The 12,151-nt window shown below is 41.5% G+C and overlaps 2 protein-coding genes across 3 annotated transcripts in view; one reads left to right on the top strand and one right to left on the bottom strand.

The window, feature by feature from the left end:
- Positions 1-234: 234 nt before the first annotated feature.
- Positions 235-2,539, bottom strand: dusp19a (dual specificity phosphatase 19a; the record flags this gene model as incomplete). The annotated part of the gene is made up of 4 exons (XM_080536763.1): positions 235-447; positions 1,615-1,767; positions 1,856-1,902; positions 2,317-2,539. The coding sequence occupies 4 exons, from the start codon at positions 2,537-2,539 to the stop codon at positions 235-237; spliced, it is 636 nt and encodes a 211-aa protein (XP_080392889.1).
- A 3,181-nt stretch (positions 2,540-5,720) lies between these two features.
- Positions 5,721-12,151, top strand: part of nckap1 (NCK-associated protein 1) — a gene marked incomplete at its 5' end in the record, with an annotated part of 33,822 nt that continues 27,391 nt past the window's right edge. Inside the window, 3 exons of one of the 2 annotated variants that reach the window (XM_080536071.1) lie at positions 5,721-5,828; positions 9,496-9,513; positions 11,185-11,295. In XM_080536071.1, coding sequence (XP_080392197.1) covers positions 5,721-5,828; positions 9,496-9,513; positions 11,185-11,295 — 237 coding nt within the window. The remainder of the gene's footprint in view (positions 5,829-9,495; positions 9,514-11,184; positions 11,296-12,151) is intronic. The other variant, XM_080536070.1, reaches the window with a different exon arrangement.

Below are 12,151 nucleotides of genomic sequence, written 5' to 3'. Positions count from 1 at the left end.
CACTGGGCTTTTGTGAATACAGTGTGTTGCCACGAGTTAAGGGAGGCCTCTTTGACAGAACCAGTGGCTGGTGTGGTGAAATGAACGAATATGAATCAGGCCTACAGTAGGTCAAAAATAGACAAAACATTTAAGACTATTCTATTGATTACATTGAGTCAGACGAACTCAATCAAGCACAGATAAATACCATTTGAACCCAGGTCTGACCCGAAACTGTACTGTAGATGGTGCTCATGCATGGGCCACCCCATTGGCATGCGATATCCCTTTAAAACTCTTCAGCTGGTCAAGAAAGCCTGGATTCGGGCACGTGGCAGGACGGGCTGATTTCACTGTGGCAAATGCCTGATCAAAAGGCTGCCCTTCCTTGGACATCAGGTATCCAATGACAACCGAGGCACCACGAGACACGCCAGCGTTGCAGTGAACCAGCACGACTCCTTTCTGAGGGTTAGGAGAAACAATATGTTGGTCAATTCAGTGGTATTCAGGTCAGTTCAATAGCATAATAGGACATTTGCTTAGATCTAAAGCGAGCCCTGACCCCTCATGCCAAGGCACTCCTGTAGATATATACTATATATAAATGCCATTTAGATAGCTTTAGATAAGATAAATAAGATTGGATATGTATAGGCAATCTGGCAATTGGTCTGTCTTGCCCTGTGATTGGCTTGGTGACAATTGTGCCATATTGCTTAATCCAATCCTCTGATATCTAGAGGAGTGCCAAGGAAACCCTGGCAAGGCCTTGTCTTGGAAATCCTCAATCGTGTCCTTTGCAGCTGTCACGTCCTCAATTCAGCAGAAGTGCCGCAAGATCAGTTGCATTGTCCTGCACTTCATGGTAATCTAAGTCATAAAGAGTATGCTAATCAGACACAATGGCAAAACTACACGTTGTAAGGTGAGAGAACGATTCCCCACTTAGCTAAAAGCAACATGGTTTGATTAACAGAGCTGAAGTTACTCCTGTATCACAGGTTACATCGGCAGTAAAGCCATTCACTAAACAAGTGAGTGGAAACTTATTGTAATAATAAACCTTCTGAGAATTTGGAACATGTGGCAGTGTCAGGTTGTTGGTGACTAGCACAGCGATTTGGTAAAAGGCTGTATGACAAACAAAGAGCCGATAGTGATATGATCTTTCTACAACGTGCTAAATAATGCACGGTGAAAACTCACCATGTATTATTCACCACGAGTGTGGATACCTGGAATAAGGGATGACTGACTACAATGGTTGACTGTTCAGTCTCAGATGGACTAGGAAATAGACTGAAACAACTGACATGTGTTAAAGGTCCATTAGCTTTTGGTCCAACTTACAGTTGCAGAAGTAGAAACAACTTAGCACCACTGATGTATGTCTAGGTGCTCCGGACAAATTCGGTCTAGATACATATTCACACAATTCAAATAACTGAGAAGAGAAAATGAACTGGATTGTTGTCTCTACATACATTGCATTCTAATATTATCATAACGTAATAACACACACGTATGTACGCACACACAAACGCACGCATACACACACAAACCCACACACATACACACACACACACACACACACACACACACACACACACACACACACATACTGCTTACCTCTGAGTTTGCTTGGTCTACAAACTGTGAGCACTCATGAAAATAAGACGTTATGTCGGTGTCAGGATGATCCAGAATGCTCAGTGTTTTATAAATAAACAACTCTGGAAAGGCGTTTTCAACACCATATGCAACGTTCAGTATGTGTGACACCTGAAATGAATGAAGAGCATCTATGAAGCACCAAAACATAAGCAGGATGTATTACAGAACAATACACACAGTTCTGTGATAACTATACCTGATATTTCCTTAAAGTGGCAAAGTCGTGTGCAGCATCTTGTGAGCCTACAAAAACAATCCAAAACAAAAAGCATTATGAGGATGTACGGACTTCTTAGAGATACTGTGAGAGTAGAGGTACTTTACCAATCAGTTCAAGGAGAGTAGAGATACTATACTGAGTTTAAAGAGTTACTAGTGATGTTTATAATTATATAGATTATAGATAGACATACAGACTATATATTATATTAAAGCACATAGCCTACAGAGTCTACAGAGTCCTCTCTTCATGGCAGAGATGTATGAGTTTATATTTATTCAAGTTTATTACATTTTTAGACAAAAATAAATAAAGAATACAATAGCCTTAAGGTTAAAGCTGAAATGGATCTCATCCTATTATGACAGCGATGGGGAAGCACCTGCCATTCCCAGGTGACCAAGTATCAGTTAATATTGCACTGCAAACTCACTCACCTAAAAGTAAATACGGTTTAATGACTCCAACTTGTAAATCCCAGCTGTTATCCTGAACATAGCCGCATGCTGTCCCGGACTGTGCTGTATCTTCAACAACATGAACAGTCGACCCTTTCCATGTTTCAATAATCCGTCTCCCACTCAGTGTTGTCACACGGGTGCATTGCTTCCTCAATTTTGATTTGGAGAATGTCTTTATTTCCTGTGTAAGAGACTGCATCACATGTGTGTCCTAAAACCTCTGAAGCCGAAAAAGTAACTACCTTATTGGTTATTGGTTGGGAAGGTAGTGAAGTTGTATCCCTTAGCATAGATATACTGTAGTCTCTCCAGTGTCTTCCCGTTCAAATACACACACACATTTTTCTTGCCCCCTTTTGTCAACCCCAACTTGAAAACTGAGAACTTCAGGCAGTCTCTCATCCCATATGGTAGCCTATCAGATCTGTTTTCTATGCGTCACAGATGTCACTGTCACCTGCCCTCCAGAGGCATGTGTGCAGCAACAACAAGACTATTTCTTGCCTATAGGCTTGCTAGTATTTGCTACATTCATTAGTTATTTTTGTCATAACTAAAGTATTAGCAGTTAAAAAATACATTACTGTTAGAGCCTCACTATGTAAGTTTCTTTCACTCTCTCTGGTCTCTGATAAACAGCTTGAACCACGTTGCTTGGAAATTATAACTACCCCCAAACCTAGAAAGCTACAAATGCATAATATAACATTACATCAAGAGATCAATAGGATTTCAAATATATACAGTCTTTTACAGCTATAGCCTACATTGTTTGTTTTTAAACTGTCCAGTAAAATGAACACATAAACATTTAAGTAATATTTGATTTTGGGTTATGATAACATTAGACACAGTCATAAGTCATGTTATTCAAATGTTATGTCAACATTTAACAGCAGTATATCGTGAGCTTAGAATTATAAGGTTCTATCTCCGTTTAGGGCAGTTCAGAGATATTGAGCTTCAAAGTGTTTACATTCCAGCATTATGTTTTGTGAGATGGAACCTTTGTATTTTATGAATTACTAACTCAAAAATGTCAACATTTAAAAAATAACACCACACAGGCATTAATAAACACCTAATGGATCAGATTATGTAAAAAACTCAATTTTGACAAAAATGGAGATAGAACCTTATAATTCTAACGTCACGATATGTCACAGATTGCACCTGTACTGTAAATGCTGAACACAAAAGAGTATTTTGGATGGCCGAAATCTGCCCCATTTTTGTTTGATTGGACAACACTAGCAAATGGCAATGGAAGCAATGAAGAATAGGAAGATTCCATTTCATCTCCATCTTTTGGACTTCGAACTCTTATTTCGACATGAACCGCTCTGCGTTTTCTGCTGCAGCTTTCTGATAAAAACCAGGATGTATATGACATTTCAAAATAAAAGTGCTATGATGAACTGATAGGAATGTAAAAGGCGTCTAATTTTGAGATGAGTAAACAATTCCATTAGTTGTGTAATACGCCTAAATCCCAAATTAATTGAAAAGTGAACATGAGTAAATTGGTGTACGTATTCCCCATTCATTTGGCATTACAGCTCATAGCTGGATCTATATCTATTTTAACAACAACAATGTGACAAACATTTTTTATATATGTATTGTGTAGCCAAAACATATGAATTTGAGAAGACTGTGTGTTGCATAGAGCATACATTAGGTTCATAATGTGTGTGTGTGTGTGTGTGTGTGTGTGTGTGTGTGTGTGTGTGTGTGTGTGTGTGTGTGTGTGTGTGTGTGTGTGTGTGTGTGTGCGGGGGTGAAACCTTAATTTCAATAATAAATAGATAGCATTGGTCGCACAACTTTATAACAATTCGTGTTATTCTGTGGTATATTTTGACCTGACCTCAGTCAGGCTGTACAACACACGCTGCCTCAGGAAGGCCTCCAAGATCTCCAGGGACCCATCCCACCCTGGGAACGAACACTTTGTTCGGCTGCCCTCAGGCAGGCGGTTCAGGACCATGTTCGCAAGGACAAATAGACTGAAGCTCAGCTTCTACCCTAGGGCCATTCAGGCCCTGAACACAGCAAAGACCTAGGTTCTAGGCCCTGGACAATCTAGACAATTTGATGGCAGCTACTAGATTGTAATCAAGTGCAACACTGAAACACAACTGTGAACATTTCAAACCTGCAAACTGCGACACTTTAAATGAATGTGCAATAACACTATGTGCAATATGACAACCCTCGTGCACATAAGGTTCAGAGATAGGAAATGTTAGGATATTTATAGCATAGCATAGAGTACAGCACAGTGTTTTATTTGTATAGTATAGTATAGTAGATAGTGTACATGAATGAATGAATGAATGAATGGTCTTTATTGTCATTGCTACAGTACAGGTACCAAACAACGAAATTTAGGAGGGGTGGCTCCCCTGGTGTTAGGAAAGGAAAAAAAAAAAAAAAACTTTAAAAAAAAAATCACAAGAAGGGAAGGAGCTGGTTTACATAAATAAAGGCTATGTACACTATCCACTATACTATACTGTACAGATAGACGACTAGGGTTGTCATATTGCACAATAGTGTTATTTCACATTTATTTAAAGTGTCGCAGTTTGCAGGCTTGAAATGTACATGTTTGTGCCTCAGCACTACACCTGATTTTTTCAGTCCAGCAGCTGCCATCAATCCGTCCAGACTGTCCAGGGCCCAGAACCTAGGTCTTTGCTGTGTTCAGGGCCTGGACGGCCCTGTGGTAGAAGCTGTTCTTCAGTCTGTTTGTCCTTGCGGCCAAGGTCCTGAACCGCCTTTTCGAGGGCAGCCTGGTAAAGTGTTCGTACCCAGGGTGGGTCGGGTCCCTGGAGATCTTGGAGGCCTTCCTGAGACAGCGTGTGTTGTACAGCTCTTCCAGAGAGGGGAGGGGGGCGCCGGTGATCTTCTGTGCTGTTCTCACGACTCTCTGTAGCCATTTATACAGAGAGCCTTTATTTATGTAAACCAGCTCTTTTCCCTTCTTGTTTTTAGTTTTTACCACCAGGGGAGCCCCCCCTCCCACATTTCGTTGTATGGTACCTGTACTATATTAATGACAATAAAGACCATTCATTCATTCATTCATTCAGCTCCAAAAAAGCTTGCTGGGCGTTTTATACTTAAGAACTCTTATTTTGACATCCATGCGCTGTGGCTGCTGCTCCCATCTCCTCCTGCTTCTTTCTCCTGGCCAAACCTCAATGGGCGTAACGCAGTTTGTTGTAGCTCGCTGTGGGACTGTGCTCGATCCACAGAATGGGAAAAATGGTAACATTGTAAAACACTACGTTCATTATTCCCACAACAACACACTAAATTAACACGGCGAAGATTTTTACTACGTAAACGCGCCAGTTAAATCGTCTCTCGCCATGTCGCGGGGAGCGGTGCAGCCAGGCCAGCAGAAGCTGGCGGAGAAACTGACCATCCTGAACGATCGGGGCGTGGGGATGCTCACCCGCATCTACAACATCAAGAAGGTAAGGTCCCGTCTCCCATGAATAACATGGTTATTAGGGACAACATTTTCGGCCTAATAAAATAAAATGCCTCCCAAATACTCTCTTGTTCACGTCTGACAACCAAAGCAGAACAGCACAGCCTGACACCATGGAGTCAAGGCCCTCCCTGCTCCAAAGCTAATGTGGCTAAGACAGTAAATCACTGTTTGTTATTTCTATCCGGATATTTGTCGTGTTATTATTAATTAATACAATTATTTTTTGTATCATTACTTTAGAATGTGTGGTTGTGGTTGTATCACTGGCTTGTGAAAGGAAACACAATGGTCCATATTATCAACTACAGTATGTAAAAAGCCTACTGTAGCTGCGTGACTAGTGGCCGTCCACGGTAGTGCTGGCCTTGTCATTCACTATACTAGGCTCCTTTAAAGCGCTGACTCTCTAGTATGTGTCTCTCATTAAAGCCTCGAATCCAAATTGCACAATAATAAATGCACCATTTCATTTTGACTCATCAAACACACGGTTGCCCTGATTTCTTGTGCAGTAGCTGAGATTGACCCTACATCAGGTCTACCTACCTACACCATGAGCACACATACATTCTCAACCTAGTAAAAATAGCTGTTGTTGATGGATTAGACTAGTGTATGATCACTGATCTTCAATCAAGAATGAGGGATGATGACACACCATTACTGTTGGATATATTAGCCAATAACACAACAACAGCTTATTTTTGCGATGCCTAATAATAATAATAATGCCTGAGGAAATCTATTAGTCTGCAATCGACCCACTTTTCACAGTTGAAACAATTAAGGCCTTACGAGGCAGCATCTGTAGAGAGGATTATTGTTTCTCTGTGTTTGTATGATACGCGTATGCTTTTATGCGTGTGTTTATATTCACACTGCCTGCACATTGTTATTTGACCCTAAGGGGTAGCCTATAAAGTATATATATTTTTTTTTTAAATTGACTTGAATATGTCCAGCTGATCACTACAGTTGTATAAAAGAACAAAATTCATTAGCTCAGAGAGGGTGAGGGTGAATAAGAATGTGTTCTCTTTCCTTGGCTTGGTGGTACTGTATTTTGATGACGAGGGGGGTGGTCATCAGAGAAGTGTGGCCGACTAGTGACAGTGGCAGAAGATTGCTGGAGGCTGTCCAGCGCGCAGCTGAAAGGAGGCTAGTGGTAAAAAAAACTGTGTCTGCTTGCACCCTCCAGCAAAATCAAGCCTTGTTGTGCCCAGGCCAGGGCCTGACACACACACACACACACACACACACACACACACACACACACACACACACACACTGTCCTCTCTGTCCCTCACTCCAAACACATGCAAGCAGACACATTATCATTGGCCTCAGCATTTCTCTGCCAAAGTACAAAGCGGCGATGCAACGTGGTTGACAGAGTTGAGCTGTCTGCCTGTTTGGGATTCTGTACCACGATGACGATCACACTGATTGTTGGTCAGTCAATTATGACTCATGTCTTTCTGTTATATGAAACTTTCATGCAGATACTACATGTCAAAGCATTATATTCCTCCTATTTCAGTTTTCTTCACAGAGAACACAACAGGCTACTGAACTTTATCAAAATGATGGGGGTGTTTCAATGCTTAAGTGTGCCAAGTAGTTCTGTTGCTTGGCAACTGGTAGACATTGATACCAGCTGACAGAACCATTCACGATCTTAGATGGCAGTCTCTGGTTCAGCTAAGGGATAGTTCATCATGGCCTATTATACATTTACAGTGTTATTATTGATATCTAATTAGTAGTCTATAAATCGAGGGGTAGCATTAACTTTGCAGGTCCCAAAACAATAGGGATGGCGGGACCCCTAATAGTCCGTTAACATTTAACTCCTTCAATTCAATAGACAAAATTGTCCTGGGCCTTTGAGACAGATAACAGGAACGTTATCTATAATGTTGAATTGTGAAGCCTACTTAATTAATGAACGCATATTCATTCAACATGTTAGATACCCTGAGTAGAAATACATTTTCGGAATTATAAAAAAAGAAAATCAACAAAAGCTGAAAATAGTCATATCTATTGACAGTTTCTATTGATGCAGAGCCACCTCGTTGACGGGAAATCTCAACAGGACACAGTACAGAGCCCCTCCTCAATGTCCTTGTCTCTGCAGCGACTCAGGAAGTCAGGCTTATCTAGGTTGTAATGGTCCATGGGTTCTGGTCTCATTTATCTCAACCTCTTAGATGTCATTCTGAGACGAAGGACATTCAACCATTCAAATACAGACAATCAACACCAGAAGGCTAACTAAGTAATATGAAACGACTAGGCCCTATACCGCACATGAATCACTTATGCTGGTTTAGTGGCGGTGTTTATCCTAAAGCCTTTAGAGGTGAGTCATGTAGGCGTGTAGATGCCCTTCTCTGGTGTACATACGCTACGTTTCCGACTAGCTTGTAAACAAACAAAACACGAAACGGGTATGGAAAAGGCTCAACCTTTGACGCCTGGTTTTTAGAAAGCACTTTGTCTGGACCCCCCCCAAAAAAAAACTGCACCTATACGACCACGCCCATGCCTGCACTCTTTCTGGCCACAAAAAAAAAAGAAAAAAGAAGAGAGATAGTGCTGAATGTAGCGATGTACGTTAGTCAGTTCCTTAGCGTTGTGTCTCTCAATTGAAGGCCTGCTACGGCGGAGGCCACAGGGAGGGGTGTCCCATGAGGCCCTGACCTCAATCTGTTACTCACTCTCTCCGACCGCCCTCTTTAATGCCAGCACTGGGTAGGCTCTTCTGGATCCCAGCGCTGCTCACACACAATTAGACACAGTTCCAGGGCACTAGCTCTGATATACAGTAGCTGTCTACCAACACTTTCTTCTTCTTTTTTTTGTTTCAGTTTGCGCTGGTACTACCTTGTATTTGTCAGTACTTACTAGTACAGTACGAGTGGTGTTTATTATAAGGCATCCTATTAAAATAACCATCATTCACAAGTTTTACTAGTACATGTAATTTCTGATAAGTAGCCTACCTGTAATACCTTCTATTTTCAGTCGGCCAACCCCATTGTACTTTTACACCCTTTTGTCGATTGTGAAAAAAGACAAAATGTATTGTTGTTACGTTGTGTTGGCCATGTTAAGATCTTGTTTGTTATTGTGGTATGTTGAAATGACCTCTGTGTTAACTAGCTAAGTGAAATGGTGAAATTGGTTTCTGCCCTAAATTGTAACATGTGTAACTGGTTGTGTGAGCATCAGATTTTTTGGGGGGGCGGTGTTCTCTCTAGGTTTTTAAAATGAAAGCACTGGCCTTGGATGCAACGCTTGCATTGGTTTTCCTATGTTTTACTGGCATGTTTGTGTTCCTTTGTACTAATCAAACACTTCTCCCTTAAAGCTGAAACCCTTAATACCCTACAGTGTCCCTACTGCGGGGGGAGATGTTGCAGTGCTTTATGTATAGGTTACTAGTTGTCAGGACAAAGCCTCTTACAAGCACACAAGAGTTATTGAACACAATGTAAAAAAAAGGCCCTATGATTTAAAATCCCTTCTCCCCAAAGTAAAACCCAAAAGCATTTTGTTATTTTCCTGTGAGATGCATGGTAAATGTTTAAACCCTTATTTATGTGTTATTTTCTCTCTTTCTACTACAATGCTTCACCCAGCAAGGACAAGTTTGGAAGGTTTGCTCAGCTTCTCACCTTCCCTCAATCTCCTCTCTCTACCCCTCCCTGCTTTCTTGCCAGCCTCATGCCCCCCGAAGTCTTTGAATGCAACTCACAACCTTCACAATTCAACAAAAAGGCCATCCCAAGTGCAATAGCATTTTTTTTTTCTTTCTGTGACTCAGTCACAATCTTTTTTGCTGTTGCTCATTTGTTATTGTTTCATGTCTCACACATATATATCTTTCATAGTTGTAGATAACCTTAGTTAGGAACAGCTTTGAAGATATGGGACTCTGTAGTACAAAATGCTCATTGCGGATCACGAGTCCCAAATCATATTCGCACGCTATAGTTTAATACATGCAGCCCCATTGCATTCACTAGGAGTTGACTGGAGAAGGACATGCAGATTCAACCACAGAATGAGTTTGGTTTGTTAACATCAAATCAACTATCACATTTCCAGGTTGTTTTGCACCTTAAAAAAACACTAAGTCTTTTTACAGCGACATTATGGCCTCACTGATGAGGAGATTATCTAAAGATACAACTTGGTTGAACAGTCACTGCATATTGCAACTGTTTAACTGAAAGAAAAATGACAGTGATCTCTGCATGGAAGAACTGCATCCAAATCAATAGTTTTGAAATCAGCCTCGATAACCTGAGGAATGAAGTAGACGAGTTGTCACCGACTCCAACAACAAGTCCATACCATACAGTGTTTACATGTCTGTGTGAGCTGTATTTCCGTTCCTTTGATGTAATGCAGTCAGGATACAATCGTGTGCAAGATGGCCTCCGTGCACCCTCTGCATTCAGAGGTGCGTTTGATTTGCACAAGGACGAGTTCTGATGGGCAAACCGGGCTTACGAAGTCATCCGGCACAGATGACCGACCGTCCTGCCGATTTACGAACTCTGAAAGTGTCAAACTCCCTCCATCTGGGATGAGATGTTGTGCAAATCAAACCCACCTCTTAAAGCACAGTGCACAAAGCTGCTATATGCAACCCGATGAGATCTAGGCCTGTGTTGTGTTTGTTATAAGGCGAGATGCATGCCCTGCATCATATTAACCTTGTGACCATACACCACCCTACCTCAAATAAACATCTGACGATGTTTTTTACTGCTCCTAATATCGATGCACAGTTCAACGGTCTTCTCTCTCCCTGTAGGAGTCTACCCATCATGCTCTGCTCTGTCACTAACACTCCTCTCAACCTTCTCATCCAGCACCCTGTCAGAACACACCTAGATGTTCTCTACCACACACACACACACACACACACACACACACACACACACACACACACAAGCACACACACACACACTCAGCTTCTCAGCACCCTGTCAGAACACATGTAGATGTTCTCTACCACACACGCTCACTCGCACACGCTCACGCACTCTCACACACACACACACACACACACACACACACACACACACACACACACACACAGGCACACTCCCTTCTCTCTCACTTTCACTCTCACTCAATGCTTTCTCCATTGCAACCAAAAATCCTCTCGTACTTTGCCTTGTCATTACCCTGTCACCTCTCTATCTTAGAATGTTCTGGTGTGTCTCTGTATGTGAATATTAGGAATGGAACGTTGCAGCTGCAGCATCTTCAGCGTTTGTGTTTATGTCTGTTCCCCCTCTCCGTGTCTACTCTAGGCGTGTGGTGACCCCAAAGCCAAACCATCCTATCTGACTGACAAGAACCTGGAGTCTGCCGTCAAGTTCATTGTCAGGAAGTTCCCAGCGGTTGAGACTCGCAACAACAACGTAAGTGTTGTTCTGTATATACGCTGGGGGGGTTTTCAACGTAAGTGTTGTTCCGTATATACGCTGGGGGGTTTTTCAACGTAAGTGTTGTTCCGTATATACGCTGGGGGGTTTTTCAGCCCATTTTAGCAGTCGTCAAACGATTTCTAAACGAATCGATCTTATCTGTTGACCTACTTACGACATTAATTATTCTACGCCTCACATTAATATTTCAAATGTTTATGAACCGTTCACATATACATTTCCATAGTTATTCTGTTCAGTCGTCTTACTCAGTGTATCACCGCCTTTTTTCAGTAACGTTATCACTCTGTATGTCTTCTCAAGTGTTTCTTTCCACAGAGGCTTATCTTTCACCGTTGGCTGGCATTGTATTTGATTACCAATGTTTAATTGCTTCTTTTAGTGCTGTAAAAGTGGTGGTGTGTTTTGATACGTTGTACCTCTTTGCTGCAGTGTCTTACGTTCATGTCTGTGTTTTTTGTTTTGCATGCTTAACGGCTTTTTTCTGGAAAATTCTGTTTTTGGTAAGTTCAAAACTCCTCTGAGGGTCCCTCACTCGTGTGACATATCTCTTTGTACAAAGTAGTTTATCATTTCAGACTTTACTTTGAAATTGTTCTGAGTTCATCTTTTTAGTGTCATTGTGTATTGTACAAAGGGATCCAAGATTTGTGCAGTACACCCAAATTAAGAAAATGTTAAATCTTTTTCCAATTCAAACCAATTCTGCAGGTTTGCAGTACAGTTCTAGTCACTGTCAAGGGAAGCAGAATGCATGTACTGTATAGTCCTGGATTCCTCATTCTGCAACTGCATGTGAATATGGCACTGGAGCTCCTGTTATTCATCC

This window comes from Nansenia antarctica (assembly GCF_963989245.1).
Source record: "Nansenia antarctica genome assembly, chromosome: 7".
In the NCBI taxonomy this organism is placed as follows: domain Eukaryota; kingdom Metazoa; phylum Chordata; class Actinopteri; order Argentiniformes; family Microstomatidae; genus Nansenia; species Nansenia antarctica.
The sequence above is the reverse complement of the archived record's forward strand: the minus strand, read 5'-3'. Positions and strand labels throughout refer to the sequence as shown.